Source organism: Vigna unguiculata, chromosome 9, assembly GCF_004118075.2.
Source record: "Vigna unguiculata cultivar IT97K-499-35 chromosome 9, ASM411807v1, whole genome shotgun sequence".
In the NCBI taxonomy this organism is placed as follows: domain Eukaryota; kingdom Viridiplantae; phylum Streptophyta; class Magnoliopsida; order Fabales; family Fabaceae; genus Vigna; species Vigna unguiculata.
The window spans coordinates 13,031,894-13,054,855 of record NC_040287.1 but is presented as its reverse complement, the minus strand read 5'-3'; the positions used below and the strand labels follow the sequence as shown (position 1 = coordinate 13,054,855).

The 22,962-nt window shown below is 31.9% G+C and overlaps 2 protein-coding genes across 2 annotated transcripts; both read right to left on the bottom strand.

The window, feature by feature from the left end:
- Positions 1-4,057: 4,057 nt before the first annotated feature.
- On the bottom strand, positions 4,058-9,384 carry LOC114163467. The gene is made up of 8 exons (XM_028047777.1): positions 8,949-9,384; positions 8,261-8,693; positions 7,267-8,180; positions 6,991-7,184; positions 5,964-6,924; positions 5,655-5,873; positions 4,723-5,583; positions 4,058-4,635 (listed from the first exon to the last, which is right to left on the bottom strand). Exons 1-8 carry the CDS (start codon positions 9,382-9,384, stop codon positions 4,058-4,060), a joined length of 4,596 nt encoding a protein of 1,531 aa, XP_027903578.1.
- A 2,416-nt stretch (positions 9,385-11,800) lies between these two features.
- Positions 11,801-14,048, bottom strand: LOC114163466. Its single transcript, XM_028047776.1, has 9 exons — positions 13,862-14,048; positions 13,680-13,770; positions 13,475-13,602; positions 13,301-13,400; positions 12,617-12,740; positions 12,366-12,536; positions 12,216-12,275; positions 12,057-12,116; positions 11,801-11,971 (listed from the first exon to the last, which is right to left on the bottom strand). The coding sequence occupies exons 1-9, from the start codon at positions 14,046-14,048 to the stop codon at positions 11,801-11,803; spliced, it is 1,092 nt and encodes a 363-aa protein (XP_027903577.1).
- Positions 14,049-22,962: the final 8,914 nt, after the last annotated feature.

Below are 22,962 nucleotides of genomic sequence, written 5' to 3'. Positions count from 1 at the left end.
AACATTTCCTCACCAACGGATCTATCCATGCATACCCTTCCCTCAATGGTAAGTCGCTCTCAGCATGTTCTTTGACAGGATCCACCTTAACCTCTCTAGTCGTCTCCATAACCACCCATATTGCCTTGGACGACATGTCATCCGAGGACGACACTAGAAGACTATTCCTACTACTACCACTCTCGTTTGCCCCTTCCTTGGTACCCATATTTGAACCACTATAAGACATATGTTGTAGTAAGCGACACTCCCAACACTCTTCGATCATTGATGCATAAATGCAACAAATGAATCTCCTATTTATAAGCAAATCACAATGACCTTTCACCTCCTCGTTTCTCCTCGTTCAACCATCACATCAAAAGGCACGGAGAGTCGTTACTCTGCAACTTCTCATACCTCCTAGATTAGTGTGCCCCGTTAGAACTATCACTTCATCATTAGACTCGCCCCCCCTTCGTCGTTTTGTTTCTCAAGGTTGGGAGGCTACTATACCTATAAGGCTATAACTAAAGAAACAAATTTTAGTTGCAAAATAAAAAAAGGTCGACAACCAGGAACTAAAGGCTGACCACCAAATACTAATCCTAAAATCTAACATTGCTAATTTTCAAAAGTCTTCAACATTTGTCATGCAAAAGACTAGGGGGTTAATGTATTCTATATGACCATGTCATTGAACCCGCCATAATTGACTTTAGTCGTATACATGTTAGCCCACTAGACCAACATGTATCCAAGTCCCTTTGATCCAACTAAGGTAAATTGTGTATTAAGTCACATAAATTGGGCCTACTGAAATATCCAACCCAAATACAATAAGGCCCTGCAAGTAATTGGATCTCTTAGTCCATGTCCATTTAGGTAAAATCCTAAAAAATATAATAATATGAATAACACATCAGATAAGCTAAATATTTACATTTTTCATTGATCACAACATTGATTGTTAAGTGAGACATTTGGTTAACTTAAGTGTTGGAGTATTTTCTTCAAGAACTAGTGCTATATCCGTGCATACGCACGGGTGGTGCTTTCTGATTTTTTTTCTTTTAATGTTGTATTTTTGATAGAATAAAATATTAATTTTTAAGTAGATGGGTATTTTTTTTTCAATAAATATTGTTACAAAATATTATAGTTGACAAAAGTAATATATATGAAATATATACGTCAAAGGGAATTTAAGTTTCGTATTTATGTTTTAAAATATGTAATTTAAATTTGGTTATATAGGGATTTAGATATTTTGATTCCTATATATATTTGGATTTCAAGACAACAGACAACATTGAATGATAAATAGTACGTAAAATTGTAATTTTTTTAAAAGGTTTATTTTAGATCAGTAATACTTAGAGATAGAAAATAATAATTTTGTTATTAATCGAATAAGTAATAACTTTTAAGTAATAAAAATAAATAATAGTAATTACTAAAGTATAGTGAAAGAAATATTGGTAATGCGTATATTTCAACTTATCATATATTTTGCATTTTGCCTACTTTTTAAAAATATATTAAGGAACCTAATATAATTATGGATAATAAATTTCATCTTCAAATAATAATTTTGCATTAATAAGTATTAAAAATCAATAATAGTATTTTGTTTTCGTTTTAAATAATATAATTGTATTTTAAGGAGGCGATTAATATATCAGATGTTTCCGGAAACGTATATTTTATTCAGTTTTTTGAAGGAACAACATTAGACTTTACGTTTGCTTGCATTCTGAGTTCAGTGACAGTTCTTGGCTTCTCTGGTTCGCTGTGTGGGTGTGGGAGAAGATGTCTTTCTCGGGTAAATACAGCTTCAAAAATCTGTTCCAAAACTCCATCTGCTTGCTGTATCCAGGTGATGTAAGTAGTATTTTACTTTTGCAGTTTATTTTGCGATATTATATTATATACCTTTTTCACCAGCTTTTATTTTGTAATCGGTACTTGTATTTTGTTTGTATTGATGTTTGGAATATTATTCATGTATTATTTGTTATTTTGTCTTACATGCATGTCTTTTATTGTCGTTTCCTGGCATATATTACGTTGCAGGGGTTTGGGGATTTTGAAGATGGTTTTATGCTGGAATGGGGAAACAAACTTACTCTTGGGACCAATTATTTTACTGACCCAATGGGTAATGTTATGAACTTAGAGTTTGAGGAAGATCTGATAAGAAAGGGAATTTTTCGAATACCACCTTATTTCGAAGAATTTTATGATCTGAGAGACTTGCATTATGTCTGCACTGTATTTTGTGGTGATCGATATTTTCGCCTGAGGATTTTCGACTTACAATGGACTGAAATAGAATACCGAGGTATAGCTGATAGTTACATTGCAGAAGAAGATTTGGTGTGGTCTAGGTTCTTGTCTTCTTTCAGGATTCTGTTAACTCCCAAAGAGGTAAATCTGTAGCATTTATCATTCTTGTTTTGTGTAAAAATAACTGTTTCATATTTTAGTCTAATATTGTATGATTTTCGGAATGCAGCCTACAATTAGCTTGGATCCTTATTTCCACCTATTCTGGGAAAGGAAAATAGTTTTTGACCAGGAGATGGAGTTTGTTGATCCGAATTCTAAAACTTTCAAGTTTAAGTTTCATGTGACCCCAAATGCAACCACGATTTTTCGTGGTCCGATTCGGAAAATGTTCAAATACTATAATCTGAAGGATGAAGTCTACTTGCATATGAGTTATGTATCACTCAATGTTTTCTTAATTAAGTTATTTTCAGTGGAAGGAATCGAGATTGCCTATACTCTAAATGCAGCATCTTGTTCTGGTACTGCAAAAAACCTTGAAGATGTTCCAGAAGATGATAGTGACAATTGCTTAATAAAATGTTTGACTGCTTATGATGTTGGTGCATCGTCACTGGTATGACTTAGTTTTATTTATTACAGTAAATTTATTTGATCTTCTATAAAACTTTGTAGTTACTTACAATCTTTTTAATTCCTATTTCAGTATCTGAATGCTTCATTCGTTGCCAATGCATTTTCGACATCTAAGAAGGAATGCCTATTATCAAATGGTAATGGAATGTACTGGCAGTGTTCAATTAGATGGGCTCAGAGGGCGCGCACTGAATGCTATCTAGGGTGTGGATGGAGGAGATTTGTCACGGAAAATAAGTTATGCGCTGGTGATAGGATAAAGTTAGAAGTTAGGAAAAACGAAGACAATTTAATCGTAGTTCAGAAAATCTAGTGTGTTGCTGTAATATTTAACTGGAATGTTTAATTTATGTATGCTGTGGTAATATTTTGGTGCTGTTTACGCACAAGGACATATTTTTTTGGTTGGCACTTGTATTTTGGTATGTATGCCAACGTTTTATTTAAATGGATGAAGTATGGGTTTCTATATTAAATAATTTTGTTAATTCAGCTAACGACTAATGGAATCAGTTTACATAATGGTAAACCTTCATTTTCGATCACGTCTTGTTGAAACAATAAATGTTCCATATAGAAAGTAGATTTGTTTCCAATAAATAGGATGGATTGAAGTGATTAAGTGGATTTAGAAAACAAAATGGAACAATACTTATAACCTATATTTTAATAGTTGATAAAATGTGAAAAAACAAATATTGCGTTTCTGCAAGGTAAATACGTTTCACGCTCATTAATTGGTGTATATGGTTATGTTTCATTTCAATTTATTACTATGTTGGTGAAAGAAATCATTAAATGGAGGTGGCGGTAGTGTAAAAAGAAAAAGAGTTCAGTACATAAATGCATTCTTTATTGAATATGAATACGTGTCTACCATGGTTGGTCTCGCAATAAATGAGGACATAGTTTTTAGTTCGAATTACTATGTCAACCATTTCTGAGGCAATTAGCTCATGCAACAATTCATACAATGCTGCAGTTGTTCCTTTTATCAGGTATCATCCTCTTTCTTTGTATCTGAAACTGTATAACTTCAAACTCATTAGATAATGGACATGGAGTTTCACATTAGTTCTCATATCTGCTCTGTCTATACAAAATATATAACCCACTCAGTTATCAAAATGAAATTAATTAGTCTGAATTTCTATACATTTTGAAAGACTTCCTTAAATACAACATTTGTCGTTGAAGACAATGGTTTTTTGTCAAAATCATGGATTAAAATTTTTAATCCCGATTTACTCTGAACCCTAGAAACTGCGACATATAATTGACCATGGCTAAATACTGGTTTTGGCAAATATAATCCAACCGAACACAAAGATTGTCCCTGTGATTTGTTAATTGTCATTGCATAAGATAACATTATTGGAAATTGCCTTCTGATTAGTTTAAATGGCCAAGGAGATTGAGATGGAGACATAGACATACGTGGAATGTAAACTTCGTTACCCTTTCTGTTTCCACTAAGAATCTTTGCTGCTATTACATGTTTTTGCAACCTTGTAATAATTAATCTGCTTCCATTGCACAACCCCTCTGATTGATCCAAGTTTCTTAGCAACATTATAGGAGCTCCGATTTTGAGGGTTATTTGATGACTTGGTAAACCTGATGTAGTTAATGAATTCAGGAATTCTGGAGTAAGAACATCATATTCATCGTTTATTGGATTATCTGTCTTATCAATTGTATCTACACTTAGGTATTCTTGTTCTTGTCCTGCAAAATAGTCATAGTATTAGTTACTGCATATATAATTCATATTCAATATGTAACATATGTGACTAACAATATCCTAATAATTACCTAGAATTAAAGATAATATGTATTTGTTGATTTCTTCTACTGTTTCAATTCTACTGGCCAGTATAGCTCTGCTCTGCAGGAAATTATCATTTCTATAATTCTCCAATAGATCAGGATATGTGCTTAACACAATAGCTTCAATTGGATCATTAAAATCAGAGATCAAAAATTCTGGAGGTATTTCGATATCCACAACACCATCATTGGGTTCGCACAAGATACCATCACCTAGTTTTACAATCCAATCGGAGAATTGCTGAATTTCGCATGTTGAAGTGCTTGGTAAACCTGGTTGTAGAAGTCTCATGTTCTTTGTCAATGTCAAAACTTGACAATGCTGCCATAGGTAAGAAGCATTGATTGTTGCATGTACAATGTCTGATCTAGTTCCTTTAGGAATGACAGGTAATATCTGTCTGAAATCACCTCCAAAAACTACTACCTTTCCTCCAAATACTAAATTTGGTTTCATTTTGTCTTTCATTATGTCATTTAAGGTCATGTCTAGAGTTTCGAAACAAAATTTGTGTGCCATTAGTGCTTCATCCCAAATAATGAGATCAGCTAATTTTAGTAGCTCAGCAGCTTCAGAACCTTGCTCTATGTTACAAATTGAGTTTTCCATGGTTGGAATTGGAATTCTGAACTTTGAATGTGTTGTCCTTCCTCCTGGCAACAATAAAGATGCTATACCACTTGATGCAACAGTTAATACAATTTTTCTCTTAGATCTCAATGCTGAAGAAATAGTTGTCCACATGAAAGTCTTTCCGGTACCCCCATAGCCATACAAAAAGAACATTCCTCCCACATTTTTAATAACAGCTTCAGTAACTTTTTGAAATATGTCTTTTTGTTCCCCTACAATTGTAATTCAGATATTAATTATTGAAAACAAAAAATGTACTCATGAATTTTTAGTTAGGTTATACCTGTCATCCGATCATAATTTTGCTGAAATAGATTTGCTTGGGTGACAGGATTGTAGTCAAGTTCTGAGTACACCAATCTGTTCCCACATTGAGCTATAATAAAACCATCTGGATATGGCATTGTTGGGAATTGTTTTAGGCTTCTTCTATTACTTTGTAGTATCTCTTCAATATGGAATAACGTCAAGTTTCGCAATATATCAAGTGATAATTGCAGTTCTGCATTAAAATTCAGTTACTTAAGTATTCATTTATGTTATTTCAGTAACTTATTTCTCTTATAAGTTTATAATTTTAAGACAGACATACCTGGATTGCCAGCTTTTATTCTTTCCCTATATAATATGTCATCAGATAGCCATTTCCAAGTTTTTTCCCATAGATCTAGTGGTTTGTTGACACTATTGGACAATAGCATTGTCACGAAAAGTTTCCTTAGATAATTTCCACTGCCCCAATCTTTGGCTTCTTTGATTGCTTCTACATATTCCTTATCATCTGCCAAAAATCCCAAGGTTTCACATGCTTCTCTAAAGGTTGAATATAATATATTATCCACCGTTCTGATATCTTCATAACATAAAGGACTTTTGACAACAGTGAGCATCCTCCTTAGATAGTATAATTCACCTGTTGATGGTGGAACCCAAATAAGTCTTCCAATTGTGTTTCCTATTTTCCTGGGTTTCCAACATCTGTCTTTCTTGACATAGACAAATTTTGACACAATCTCTGGGTATGTCAAAGTTCTTGCCAATTCATACTTTTTATTACATTCCATCCAACTTGTAAACATTGATTCTGCTACAGTTGCTTTTCCTATGACTTCATCAATAAACTCGTCGTCTTTAAAGTACACTGATTGTTCTCCGGGAAGATGAAAAAATAAACGTTCAACAGCTGGATTCCTGCCATGAATAGGAAATGAAAATATTCTCCAACATGCCTCAGATGGTGATATGTATCTACAATCAAGATATTGTTTAATTTCATCTCCTGACTGGTGATGAAGATGAGTTGCATTGGTATTATTAACTATAGCCGCTGTAATTCTGTCATAACCCTTGTTGATGTATTTGAATAAGTACTTAATTGAAGTACTTTTGTTGCACCATTCAACATTGATGTGACCTTCATATTTAAGTAACAATTTAGGATTATATGGAACCACAGATCGATTGTCTAAAGAAACATGATTCTTGACCACGCAGACTCCATTGTCTCTTCTTCGATATTGTGGAAATCCATCTTCTGAAATAGTTGTACTACTCTGAAATTTTTTAGGATAAAAGCGTGAGCATTTACCATTCTTCATGCAAGGAAGGGATTTATTTACTACTCCACAGGGACCATGAATCATATGATCCTTCACACATTCATATAGTTTAGGATTTGCAATTGGGCACGGAATTTCAGCTGATATTACTTTATCAATATCATCAGCGCTTGGATATTTGTCATTTTGGTGCAAAAAGAGAAGCAGATGAGCATGAGGTAGACCACGCTTTTGGAATTCAATAGTATACATGTTTGCATTGTAAATTCATTCCATTAGTATATGAACGAACAAAAAAAATTTACGTTATCAAATAATAGGAAAAAGGGAATATACATCCAATGACCCTGCCCAACAAATGATTCTTCGTAAGATCTGCTAGAAGATGATCAAATTTGATTCGGAAAACCCTTGCAACCAAGTCTGGTCTATCAGATGCAGATAAATTTTGATGTGATAAAATTCTGTGTATTTCAGGCCACTTCGGATTGCATGTAAAAGTAACAAACAAATCTGGAAAACCAACATGACTACAAATGGCCATTCCATCAAAATAAAGTTGTTCCATAAATCGCGTACCACCAACAAAAGTGGAAGGTAGTACAACTCTTTTGCCTTTTGTAGATCCTTCTTCTTGAGTACTTGATTTTGATTGGAAGAGGTTATCGTACTTGTCCACTCTAAGCTTGGACTGGTTATTTCTTATGAATGATAACCTTTCAGACTCTAGCATAGTGTATCCATCAACAACAAATTGTTGGAACAATCGCCTAGATCTTAGTAGTGTCTGTGCTTCTAATTCTCTACTCTGAATCCGGAAGCAGAACCATTCCCTTATTGTCAAGCGATTTCTCTTCATGTTTTTTGAAGTACTTGTGACTCGATGATTAACATCATGCCTATAACCATCTTCCCCATATGGAAATAGTAAAGGATATTGGAAGCCTAGGTAACTCGTGTGAAGTTCGTTAATTCTCTGCAGTTTTCCACTTCTATTTTCCATTATGATATCTCTTGGGGAAGCACTGTCAACGTCACCAACAATTAGTGCTGCTACTTCTGAAACGGTAGGAATATTATATAACCTTCCATCCTTATTCCTATCAGCAATTAGCCTTAATTTAAGATCATGGAAAGGTTGTTCTCTGTAACGGTCTCTAGCAACTCGGAATGATTTGGCATGAACATTGAATTCATCTAACATTTTTGTTAATTTGTCTACAATATCCACGTCAATTTTGTTGTCATTGCTGAAAATTAATAGAATCTTAATTAATACAGCATCCAAAATATCAAATTGTTGTTTTAAACAAACTTTAGCTTCACGTACCTTAAGGATTGGATTCTGTTGTGTGTTTCATTTTCAGTATCATAAATATATAGTTGGGCAAACTTAGGAATTTGTCCTGCAGGCGGGAGCAAACTACCTATTCTATGGCAAGCTTGGCCTTGGATCCTCAGATTGGGTGGACCATGACCATTGTTATAGCTGTTATCAACTTTGGCACCTGGTGATGTAAAAGCAAACATCATATTATATGTACGAATATGTTGTTGGAAATTTTTTCCTTCTCTGCTATTGGAATCAAACAATAATTGCTTCAAAACAGTAGGAGCATCCTTCAATAGAGGTAACTGCACTTTTCCATTTCCACAGCACAAATTAAACTTTGGAATTGCAGAATGTTTATGCTTGTCTATCCTTTCTTCATACCACATGCATGCTTTGCAATAGGGGCACGTATAAATTGGGTCACCTATATCTACATAGCAACTGAATGTGTATCTCGATTTTAGTAAACATTTTTAAAAAAACTAAATATAGTAAAGTCAAGATGTAATTAATAGTATCTTATCATTCGTCAAATTGTATGGAATAGTCAGAGTCCGAAGTTGTATATGTTTTTTGCTTTATATGTTGATTTTTTTGCATTTTAGCCATCTGTTGAACTGTGATAATTGAAAACAGTCAGAATTAAACAATATATCCATTTGGTAGTAGATAAATTAATTAATACCTTGGCCATTGTCTGGATTGTCTGCATTAGTACATGGTTGACTTATTTCTTCACCCATATGAAAATGAGATGCAGTTAAGGAAGAATGTTGACTACTACTCTTATTCAATGAGCACTGATTATCTTTTTCCTGCTCTGAAAAAACAATCTCAAACCTAGGCAATAGGTTTTGTCGATGAGAAGCATTACTATCTGGAACTGCATCTCTATTTTTATGACATTGTACTCTTCCAGAAGTGTTAAGTCTTCCTCCAGACAAAAATTGAGTTGTAACATCAGACAGTGGAGTACACAATGTTCTACCATGTTGGCTTTTAGAAAATATACCACACTCTTTAACACATTTCTTATTCATCCTGTTTTCTTTCAAAATCATTTTTCGCTTCAATCTTGCTTGGGCACAAGCAATCTTCAATATTTTTTTATCAGCCTCCATTCCTGCGTTTTTAACATACAGCACAATCACTTCAGAATTCATTTCACACCATTGGATTCAAATCAAATAAATAATAAAAACATATTCTACAATGTATAACTATAGTTTTGAACAACAATAAACAAACCTCAACGCAGTGTAGTTTAACTTTTTTATTTTTGTAGGCATTGGAGTAGTTTCATTATTTTTGTTGCTACTGCAAATTATCATCCCTTCATTGCAGACCACATAACTTAGATGTTTATGCTGTAGTTATTGCAATTAGTCAATTAAAATGGCGCCAAATAAAAAAAAGATAGGATTTTTTTGCACATAAATCTATTTCATATATTGTCGTGTCACTTTAATGAAATTAGTATATGCAATGAGTGCTTCGTATTTTTTTCGTATTTAAAACTTAAACTAAATAATTAAAAGGTCAGAGTATTAATTACACTGACATTTCATTACCAACCGTCATTTGAAACGGTAATTTTTTTTTAAAGTTTAATATTTATGTCATGTCCTTCGACTTCTTCACTTTCCATTGTCCAATCATTCTGCACTGCATTTCTCAAATCTATTCCAATGGCTTCATCTTCCCGGAATGCTATGATGTACTGCCATCCATTTTGGGTTTCAATCTTTAATCCAACTAAGGTAAGTTTTTTAATTTTTTTGGTTTAAAGTTAGTACCATCTGTTTTCAACCATTGATATGAGAAAGCAAATGCAAAACTTCAGTATATGTTCGATTTATGCATAGGAGCAATTATAATATGCATTCTGTGGACATAATATTACAAACTGGAACCCATTCTTTAGATTGTTTTTTTCCTATTTTATTATTTGCACAAATAAAATCACAGAGCGTAGTACATCCATAATTTTTCATTCCTCTACTTCATACATATTGCAGGAATACATTCAATTTGACCCTGGTTTCGTTGTTTACTGGTCAAAGGAAGTTAGACACAATCTAAACTACTTAGTGGACCCAAGAGGAAATAAGATAGTTATCCGCATAGGTCAAACTTCAGTGCCTGAAAACTTCTTTTGTGGAGGTTATGAAATAGCAAGTTTTTACAAGTTCAAAGAAAACTATTTTGTTGCAATAAAATACTTAGGAAACAGAGTATTTGACTTAAGGATTTTTGACACTGACATGACTGAAATCCAATACCCTGCCCCAAAAAATCCGACACATGTCCACCCAGAAATCCCATTGCCCAGATTCTTCAACTGTTTCAATGTCAAATTATCCATACAACAGGTAACATTATCGATACATATAATTCATATGTAACTGGTTTATAATTATTTCAGTATAAACATAAAGATAATTTATTTATGGTACAGGAATCTATAACCCTTGCTGATGCATTCTCACGGTTTTGGGGTCCAACATTTGCGTCTGATAACTTTGAGATGATTGACCCAGTAGGAAACATCCATCAAATTATCATTTCAAGAGGATTCTTGCATATGCGTTTTATTACAAAGGGAATTCCACAGTTTATTAAATACTATGATATAAAAAATGATCATGTACTGAGGCTAACTTACATGGGAGATAACAAATTCATAGTAAGGATATTTGATTTGGCTGGTGATGAAATCACTTACATCACCAAATCAACTGATGAATGTAGTACTACAATGGAAAGCAACGATGAAAATCCATTTTACTTTTCAACAGAAAAAACATTGACTGAATACGATATCCGCTCATCATCACTGGTAAGTTTCATTCCTTCTGAAATGTATATGTTACATGAATTTAGAGAATTACTTAACATATTGTGAATTTCTTTTACAGTACTTGGATGCACAATTTGCTGATGTAGCCTTGGTAAAGAGTCAAAAAATCTATAACCTCAGCAATGAAAATGGTGATTTATGGGAATGTAATATCAGATGGAGTAACAGATCGGGTATGGGATGCTACATCACTCAAGGATGGAACCAGTTCTGCATTGATAATGGAGTTGAAGCTGGAAACAAAGTGATGTTTGGAGTTGACAAAAACCGTTCAAGGACAATTCATGTTTTAATCACTTAATGTAACTACGAATATTTATGACTTAAGTTTGATAATAGTTTACGGGCTTTTTTTTATTTGCTTTTTGCAAGACTATATGTTTCTGTATGTATGCAGATCTACTTAATCTAATTTCCTTTATTATCAATCATGTATATCCTTTGTTTGAATATTGGTAGCTATAATTTTATCAATCGCTCATTATATAATAATAAAAGATGGTTCATTCATATATTCGAGAATGAGTCTAACATCAAACAAAACACACAAAATATGAAGGACAATGTAATTGAACCCAACTTACAGAATATATATGGCTAAAAAAGTGCTTAACCATAACTGTTCCAAAGCACCCAAAATTATATACATCAAACATTACAAATCAGAACAACTTAATTTAAGTTTTCTCCTTCTTAATAAGCTTCTTCATCTTAGTGCTGGATAGTTGAGCAGAATCGATGTCCTGAGAAGATTCATTCCAATTTTCATTACATGGCAATAACCTCTTTCCTGGAGTTCCAATTACAACATAATCCGACTCATTATCACCAGTTGCGCTCAAACTCATCTACAAAATTAAGAATAGAAAATTGATCATGTCAAAATACTCTATGGTTTTAATTATGATTAAAGATAATGGAATAAGAATATACTATATCAGTATCAATGTCTGCAGCCAAATTACAAATAGCTTTCCCACGTAATTCTGAAACCTACAAAACAAATAAAACCACATATCAATTTCTGTAATATATACTTAAAAATTGTGATTCAGAATAACAAAAATCAAAACTGCATCTTAATATACTTACCATAACACTGGAACTCTCAGAAACCAAATCCATACTGCGTTTATCAGTACCATCACCAATCTACATATACAAATAAAATAAAATTATTTTACATTTATATGTATTTTCATATGGAAAGAAATACATAAATCATTTCAAAATAATATTTACTTGAAGTGGAGGAATAAGACTTTTAACATGTGCCACTATTTCTGAAACATTTGAAACTTTAATGACAGATGCACACTTAGTTCTTGGTTGCGTTCGAACTTTAAAAGCAAAGGTACAGCCTAGCATTACATCCAATGCATCAGGAAAGCAAAGGGGATCATCTTCACCAGCCTATTGTAATTAACAACAATGCAAATATAAACAACACTGAAAGCAGAAAATATAAACGATGAAAGTATAAAATTATAGACCTCAATCATTTGTTTCTGCAAATCAGCAGCAGACAACCCAATAATGTTGCTACATTCTTGGTCCCATACAACAAAGTTAGCATAATTGTTTGAATCATCACAGACCTGGACCTGGAGCCTATACCTGCAAAGTACAGAAAAATTGCAATTAACAACTAACATACATCACAAAATGAAAAATACAATAAAACAATATACTAACTTGAAAACAGGTAATGTATTATCTCTATCACAATAAGTGCACTTGAAAGAAACTGCTTCATAAGTCCTTTTGTTACAATTGTTGCAAACCAAATAATACCACCCTTCATTATCTAAGTTAAACTTAACAGTCGTTGCAACAGTCACACATACAACTTCCTATATCAAAAGAAAAATTTAAGTTAAAATACAATAAAAAAAACAAATGAAATAAAGTATTTCACAACACTTGCTTTCATACCTTCTTCATTAATGGGATTTCAGACAAACTTTTTACTAAACATTTATATACAAAACGTTCAGCATCAGTATATTGGGAAGACTAAGTCAATTGACTTGCACACTGACTCAATATTAATTCATCTGGATCAATTCTGCAAGTCAAATAAAACATACAAAATCAACTATAGTTTTTTGATAGTATGTAAAATAACTCCACTACCAGACAAATAATTAAGATGGCTTAATATTCGGATAACTTACTCCTTCATTCGTTTCTTAAAATCAACTATTTGAGGAAAATCACTTTCCATTATCAACTTTGTACCATTCCACGTATTAGAAACAGAAACTGGCCATTCACCTACATATGAAAACCAATGTTAGAAAAAATCAAAATCACAATCAACGAAGAAGAGATTTCATAAAGATTTATACCTGCAGCTGGTTTGATTTTTGCTTGAGTAATGACAACCACAAGCTTTTCCGAATTAGCTACGTCATTGTACCTCTGTATAAACTTCTTGCAATATTCATCCCACAATGTACAACAAATAGCAGCACCACTGCAAAAATACAAATTTTTCAGTTCAAATAAATCAAAATATTAACATAATAATACAGTACAATTATATTAATTTACCTGAGATCCACCAAAGTAAACACCACGTTTTTTGACTCTACACTTTTAAACTGAGGCTTAATTCTCACATTCTCAACGACACCAATCAAGTCTCAATGACATAATATATAAAATATGATTAGTATGAAAATCATACGAAATTTTTCTAAATAAAAATAAAACAGTTATTATATTTGTCATACCTATAAGCAAGTCAGGAATAAAATTGCCACTAACAATATCTTTTATACTTTTAAAGTTGTAAGCTTTCATTGGAAGTTTAGCAATAGCTTGCAACTTCACGGATGTAGCACCAATAAACAGTAACTTGTAAGGATGCTCACATACCCTATACTGCCCTTCATTTTTCAGTATCTTGAAATTGTGCATGATATATGTTTCTCCCTCAATCAACTTGCTATCCCATAAATCAAACTCTTCCCTGCGAACAATGCAATGTATTTTGTCCGCCTACAATAAAAAATCAACAGAACAAATTAAAATACATAAGACATCCAAAAACTAACTCAAATGTTTAATGAAGAAATACTTACATTTTCATCCATCAGAATCATCTCCAATTGAAGAGTAGAATCACGGGACTGAACATACCAATGATCAACAACTCTAACTCCCAACTTCAGAGTTTCCCTCTTACCATCAATATCTTTAATCATATCCAACTTCTTCGCCATTGCACTTCCTAAAAACACCATAAAATCAGTCAAACTTCATGATGTAGCCTACGTAAAAACCAACCATTAACTACATATTAAAAATATGAAAATACAAAAAACCAAAACGGAAAATTTAAACAGTAAATAAATTGGAAATTCAAGAACAAAAATATAAACTGGAGTAAATAAACTAACATCAGAAAAATAAAACTAAATAAAAAACAACAAAGAACTATAGAAACGATTAACGACAGAATAAAATTATCAAACTAATTAAAACCAAAACGAAAACAATGACCGGAAAAAAAACAATCTTAACACAGAGCACAGAAAATATAAACTTCTTTCCAAATATCATTCCATGATGAACATAAACACAGAAAAACAACAATCCAAACACAAAAAAATAAACTGGAAAAAAAGTGAAACAAAAAAACACAATTTGAACAGAACACAAAAAACTTCTTCGATATTTATCACGTAAAGTTGAACAGAACACATTCTATCATTACCCATAAACATTAAACAAACCAAAATAAACAGAAATACAGAGAAAAAACAAAGCATCTTCATATTTATCACGAAAACTTCTGTCCAAGCAATATTCCATGATGAACATAAACACTGCAACACAGAAAAAATACAGAAATACCTGGAGTAAGGCAAAGACAGTAAACGAAGAAAGAAATGGAAAACAACAAACACAATATAAATACACAACTTCCTCCACATTTATCTGTGAAACTTCCTTCCACAGCAAGCTTCCGCATTCAAACCAAGTAGAAGGCCTGCACTGGAAATGAAAGCTCGTCAAATCAGTCTCAGATGCATTTAAAACTATGCAAAATTACGAAATAACCTAACCCAATTAAACTACGGACCAGAAAACAGGGACAAATTTGGAATTCCGTCTTCAGCTGCTCAAACCATTCATAAAAGGAACCAAATTGACGAAAAAGCCATTTAATTGGACACGTGTCAGCGCATCAGATAGGGGTATTAAGATAACATCCCTAGTAGTTTGTTTTCTTAATTTTAAAGTAGATATCCCTACATGATGCTACGAAGACGATAACATAAAGCCAAAAGGATGAGTACCTTAAATTCGAAGTATTACAGTATTTTTGGTGTCTCCGTGAAATATATTCATCCCGTAATTCTTCATTCATTAATTAAAATATAGTTCCTTTATGGTTCTAAATATTGATATTTTAATTTCATAAAATGTAATTGATTTTATGTAGTTAAAAATTCTGATAATTTTGTACTAAATTGACGTTGTAACTCTATTAAAAACTCTTCTATGATCAATTTCATTTACATATTTAAAATTTAAATAATTAAAAGATTATACGAATATTGTTTTATGGTTATAAATAGTCATAAAAAAATAAAACGGAAAAATTTAAATAATCTATCATATATATATATATATATATATATATATATATATATATATATATATTAATCTTAAACATAAAATAATCAAAATCTTATAAATTTCTTAAATATGATTTTAAAACCAAAATTAAAAATAATTAAACATTAATATTCTTAGATTAATTTATAGTATTATATTAATTATAATTCTTACGTATCCAAGGAAAGTGATTAGTCTAAATGTATAACTTATTCAATACATTAGGAAGTTGATGATTAGGTTCAGATCTTTATGAAACAATGTCTGTACAATATATTAACACGTAAGATAAAATTATAAAAGTAATATTTAAATCTATTTTACAATTAATTGACAAGATTGTTTGAATTAGTGGATGGTGATCTGTTTTGGTGTGAGATTATTGAGGAAAACATGAATCTTGTTACATTGTTTTCATTGTTAACTTGAAGTTGGGGTTATGAACAAGTTTCGATGGTTGATTAGGATGGAAAGTTTGAAGATTCTTTTGGTCCCTCTGATTCCACTATCAAACAAGTCAAAAGTTGTAATTAGAGTGCCTTGAGAAGAGAAACCTTTCTCATCATGTCTAATCAATAATTTATAGGTTGAGAGATTAGACCTAGCCACGTAATTAAAGTTCCATAAGCTCCTAATTCAACAAAAACACAAATTGGGGTCCAGTTAGCAATATATCTTTTGAGTAAAAACAAAGGTTATATAACTTTAATATGAATTAGTCCTTTAGAATTGGTCAGATTCGAATCATCGGTTTAATTGAAAGTTTAATATTTTAAAATTTATATCATATTTTTTTATTTTTTTATTAGGTTAAATTTTTTTTTCTTAGTTTTGAGCGAAAGTTAAAATTAGTTTTTTTTTTTGAAATTTTGTACCACTTTAATCTCATATCTTTATAAATACGTGAATTTAGTTTGATCAAATTTTGTTAAATTTATTTAACGTTTTAAACTCACCCCATGATAGCATTGGAGTTGTTTATATTGTTTAATACATTTCCGCTTCAATATTAGTTGAGTATCGTTTATCCCATGATAACATTGAAGTTGTTTATATTGTTTAACACATTTCCGTTTCAATATTAGTTGATAATTGCTCACTCCATGATAGCATTGGAATTGTTTATACTATTTAACCGCTTCAATATTAGTTGAGAATCACATTTGAAACATGTTTGAAACATCAAATAAACTTAATAAAATTTGGTTAAAATGATTAAATTCAAATATTTATAAAGTTATAAGACTAAATTAAAGTTTCGAAGAGAGACAAATTTCAAATTTCACTGAGATAAAAATTTAATGGATTAGTAGAATGTGAACAATTTAGGTTGTACATTAATATTAATTTGGTTGGATTATTTATATTACAGATTTATATTAAATTAATTATTTTAATTTTAAATGAATAAAATAAACTTATTAAATTTTGAAAAAAAAATTACATGATTTCAATAATTACTTTTATGCATACTATAATTTTATTTTACTTATTATTAAATTTTAAAAAAATTATCATATTAAGAAAATTAAAATATACTCATAAATATTAAAATATTACTTCTTATTATTAGATTAGATGCTAAAAAAATTAATTTGTTATCTAAATATAATATGATCTATTTTATTCAAGTTTGTTTATTTATATTAGCTCATAGAATTCATTCTGATCATATTCCAGATTTACTTTAAATTCATTTAGACATAATTGGAAGCATTTTATTTACTTGCGTCTAGAATAAATTATTACAATTTTTATAAACCATTTAGCTTCACTATTTTTTTTTCATATTTTCATTTATAAGTGATATTCATCTTTTTAATATAATTACTTTTATTAATTCTCTAAATTTCAAATTTGGAAACGTATTCACTTTAATTTTTACTAGTGTAACACAGGCGTTATCGCGTCTGTGTGTATGTATTTTTTAAATATATATATATATATATATATATATATATATATATATATATATATATATATATATAAATTATATATTAAAAATAAAGTGAAATATATCAGAATAAATAAAAGAATAACCATTGATAAATAAAAAAGAAGAGAAGAAGTAGAAATATCTGATTTTATAAAAAGTTTGTAAAAATTACGGTCAATTTTTAAAAATTTAATAAATTATTATATTTAAAGGGTAAAATCGATATTTTGAAAAGTGGACACAAAAATAGATTTAAATGTTTCATTTGTTTTGTTTTTGGTCTACTATATAAACCAATGTTACGCTACATTTGTGTTCCATCTTAACTACTTATCGGATGAAATCAACGATGAGAGAAATGTTTTAATATTATATTTATTTATTACCGCATAAATATTGATGGATACATGTCGGTTTTTTTTTTGTAAATAATTTCTGAAAATAAAGAACGACAACACATCATTGATCAAGAAAAAACAATCTGTCACGAAAATTATTTAAAGATTTGCAACTTTTAACAATTTATTATATTATATTTGGCATGAGATTTATAATTTGAAAAAAAAAAAACAATATGATGTTCATTCTCGAAAAGGTGTACGGAAATGAGTTGGACTACGAAGCACCCTCATTAATATTCTTATGATTCAAGTATGGTCCACGTGGCTCTGCTTTATTATTGATTAACCTTTATTATCCTTCAACCTTTTATTTATAAATTGACACATGCAATAGGAAAATGATGCATGGATAAAGATATCTAATGAGAGGACAAGAAAGAAAACACACTATAAATATGAAAATTAGTGCATAATATAAGAAGATAGGAGAATTCAAGAAAAATAATTGTTCAGAGTGTTTGTTTTCTTTAGATTTAAAATATAAGTATTCAGATAGATAAATGAATATTAATCGGGGCTTGATAGAAATTACTTAAAGAAACATAAATGATTTTTTTATAAGAAGTGATTTATAATGATTTAAATATATTATAAATTTGTTAAATAGAAAATATTATTAATTTTAGCCAAAAACATGAGGATAACAATGCAAACACATCACTCATGTCATGTCACCACTCATGTAGGAGTCCAAAGACTTTTAGAAAGGATGATGTATTTTAGTTAAGTTTGATTTATTTTTTTTATTTTAAAATAATAAACTTAATCCTTGTTTAAATACTTGGTAACTGCAGCCACAAAATTTGTAAGCCCCTTTTATTTTTGCCATCTTAATCTTGAAGGCTTCTCCCTCCATCTCCAATAGCTTCTCCTGTACCCCAAAACGTTTTTTAATTCCAGTTTTGTTCTTACAGTAAAATGTAAATATTAAGCGGTAAATTTTCTCTTTTTATACTTGATCCAGCAGACCACCTCCTGCACCTCCAATATTTCGAAACCACTACTTCTCTCTTGCTCTTGCTCCTGCTCCTGCAATGCACCCTAATATTTTAAAACCATTTGACCTAGCTCATTCTCTCTTCTTTCTTCTTTCTTCTGTTTGCTTTACTCGTGCAGCAGCAGCCGTAAATTCCATATCCATATAGTGTGCTTCACATCCTTTGAACCTGCCATGGGATGGAGTTGGCAGGAATATTATGAAGATGATGGTTGGAGTTAGAATGGTGAGTCAATGGATTTTCTCTTTTTCTGCATGGTCCAAACGTCCCATATGGCTTTTACACATTATTCCACGCGTTAAGCATCATAATTTCATATTCCAAATTATTATAATATGGAAAACGAATAAATTGGATTAAATAAAAGATGAAAGATATAAAGTTGAATACAACAAGGCACGTATCTTCGGACACTTAATAAGTTTGGAAAGTTTTGATATGGGCAAACACACGATCATCTGTAACCACACCCTTCAACACAGTAAAGCACCAAAAAAATTGGCAATTGTAATCAACCCCATTGAAATGAATAGTTAATTGGTCTGATATAAAAAGCAAAGCAAAGCAGAACTATCACCACGTACCCAGAAAGATCAAGATAAAAAAGAAGGTCTGATACCAGAAAATAAAAAAAAAATGGGGTTGGGATTGTTCAAGGCGTTGTTTTGCTGCAGCAAGCAAGGCCCGTCAAATTGAAATCGAGGAGTCATGGGAGTCCTCTCCGGAGCATAGCTCGAAAGAAGATAGTGGAAAAAGGAAATCAGATGGTGTTGTTGAGAAGAAGAGGAGCACGCCGCAATCGGGGGCTATTCTGGGAAAACCGTACGTAAAGATAGAGCAAATGTACGAGATGAAGAAAGAGCTAGGAAGCGGACAATGGGGTGTGACTTATCTGTGCGTGGAGAAGATGACGCAGAGAGAGTACGCATGCAAGTCCATTGCGAAGACGAAGCTGGTGAGTGCGCAGGAGATTGAGGACGTGAGAAGAGAGGTTATGATCCTGCAGCATCTGTCGCGGCAACCCAACATCGTGGAGTTCAGAGGGCCTTACAGGACAGAAACCACGTGCACCTAGTCATGGAGCTCTGCAGCGGAGGCGAACTCTTCGACCGCATCATTGCCAAAGGAAACTACTCAGAGCGTGAGGCGGCGACAGTGATGAGGCAGATCGTGAATGTGGTTCATGTCTGCCACTTCATGGGCGTCATGCATCTGTAGGAAACGGATCTTGAAATCCGTTTAATAAAAAAACTTAAAAATTTAAGAAACGGATTTTGGAATCCGTTTTAAACTTTTCTGAAACGGATTACAAATTCCGTTTCTGAAAAAAAAAATTTGTGAAACGGATTCTGTAATCCGTTTCATAAAAAAATTTGCAAATTTTTTTACGAAACAGATTACAGAATCCGTTTCACAGTGTATGAAACGGATTCTGTAATCCGTTTCGTAAAAAAATTTGCAAAGTTTTTTATACTTTATACTTCAGACTTACTTTTCACACACATGTTGCAGCCGCCACTGCATGAATCAGCCACCAAAGTAGAACTCACCAATTAATATACGCAGCCCTAAACGTTGAAAGATATTATTAGTTTCACCCACCATGCCGCAACTTAAGCTGCCATCAAACCCTGCAAACCCTCCTTTTGTTTTTCCTACTTTTCCTGCATTTATGCTTTCTTTCACACCACTAAATGCCCACATCTCATCTTCTATATCTCTCACTATCCCATATCTTGTTCATCTATTTTGTTCTTTTTTTTTCAATTGTTACTGAAACGACTTTTGTAAGCCGTGTGAACTGTGAGAAACGGAATACACATTCCGTTTGGAATTTTTTTTTTCAAACTGAAACGGCTTTTGTAAGCCGTGTCGGAAGATACCTAATCTCTGAGTATCGAAAAATTCTTATGGTATATGCACTCTCCACTTTCTTCCTTTTCTTTCACTTTCTACATGTCTTGTCTCCTATATTTCAGTTACTGTATTAATTGAACTGCACCAATTCATGTGATGGGGATAATAACTGCTTGAGGTTTGGGGCGAAAGAGAGAAATACATAAAGTAAATTTTTAAACTTAGATAATAATCATATAGTATTTCTACTAATGAATAAAAATTAGAACATTAAACTTATTATGTTATGTTTATAAGACATTTTATGTGTGATTTTTTTTATATTATAAATCATAATCTCCAGAAATTATTAAAATTTGTTTGGTTAATCATAAATATTATATATCTTTTGAAAAAAAAAAGTAACTTAGTATTTTACCTATAAATTTTAATTATTTACAAAGCTAAATACTAAAACTAGTGCGAGTGAAATTTTATTAAGTCAGATAAGTTAGGTTCTCGCTTTCCATTGAAAATAATTTTGTGTATGAAACGGAATACACATTCCGTTTCTTAATTTTTTTTTCAATTTTATTGAAACGGCTTTTGAATGCCATGTCGGATGCGTATGAAACGGAATACACATTCCGTTTTTTGTTTTTTTTTTTTAATATTGCTGAAACGGATTGTGGATTTCGTGTCAGAGGTGTATGAAACGGAATACACATTCCATTTCTTGTTTTTTTTTTTGAATTTTGGTGAAACGGATTTTAGTATCCGTTTTGGGTTTTTTTTGGTGTTTTTTTCGTGAAATCCGTTTTAGCAGTTACTTGTTCAATGTAATTAAGGGCTGAGTCTTTGGAGCATTATGTGTGTGTGTGAAATGGAAAAAGAAAGAATGGTTAGAGGGGTATAAAGAAGAGAGAACACAGGTAGCTCGCATTAAAATGAGGTGATTCATGGTTGGTCCGTCACCAATTTAAGCATTAAATTCAACAAATATTTCTTCCAAGTCTAGCATGTAAAATTTACAAACCAGTACAGGAAATTGCCTTCATCAGCATCAATAATTGTTTATTGGTATGCAACAAATATTTGCAAATTTTTTTATGAAACGGAATACAGAATCCGTTTCATAACGTTTTGAAACGGTTTCTGTATTCCGTTTCAAAAAAATTGCAAATTTTTTTATGAAACGGAATACAGAATCCGTTTCAAAATATTATGAAACGGATTCTGTATTCCATTTCATAAAAAAATTTGCAAATTTTTTTAGAAACGGATTACAGAAACCGCTTCATAATATTTTGAAACGGATTTTGTATTCCGTTTCCCATACATTTTGAATATTGCGTTTTGAAACCCAGACAATCCCTTCAAACAAATTCTGTTTACAAAGAACTTAAATGGTATGAAGGCTAACCTGGATTGACGGAAGTACCACTTGGAGAGGAGATAAGGCACTTACTCACAAGACCTTCCTTCAAAGAATTAACCTTCAATCACAATAATACAACAATGCATACTGAGTGACACAATAAACAAAGCAGGATTCCTTAAAAAAAAATGAAAGTCATACAAACCAGGGACCACCACACCACACACAGAATGAACGAATGAAGACAAGAGGGACCACTACAGAGAGAATGAACGATTGAAGAAGCACAGCTCTCAGGACCACGATGAAATTGGGCAAAAATTTTTAATGAAACTGGATGATGGGAGAAGAAACGGAGTACAAGAGTATAGTAACGTTTGGGGGTGCAGGGGCGTTGACGCAGTAAATGAAATTTACTGCGTCGTTACCCACTTTCACCCATTCTCACATAATATTAAATAAGGGCATAAGCGTCAATTTTGGGGGTACAGGAGATTTCTTGGAGGTGCAGGGAGAAGGCGCCCTTAATCTTTAGGGATGCCCTGCAGCAGTGGGCCTAAAGGCTGGCCCATGATATAAGAACCCTTCGTGTTGTCCTAATTCCACATTTTCATTCACTTTCAGAAAACCAGCCGTCACCCCTTGCTCTCACAGGACG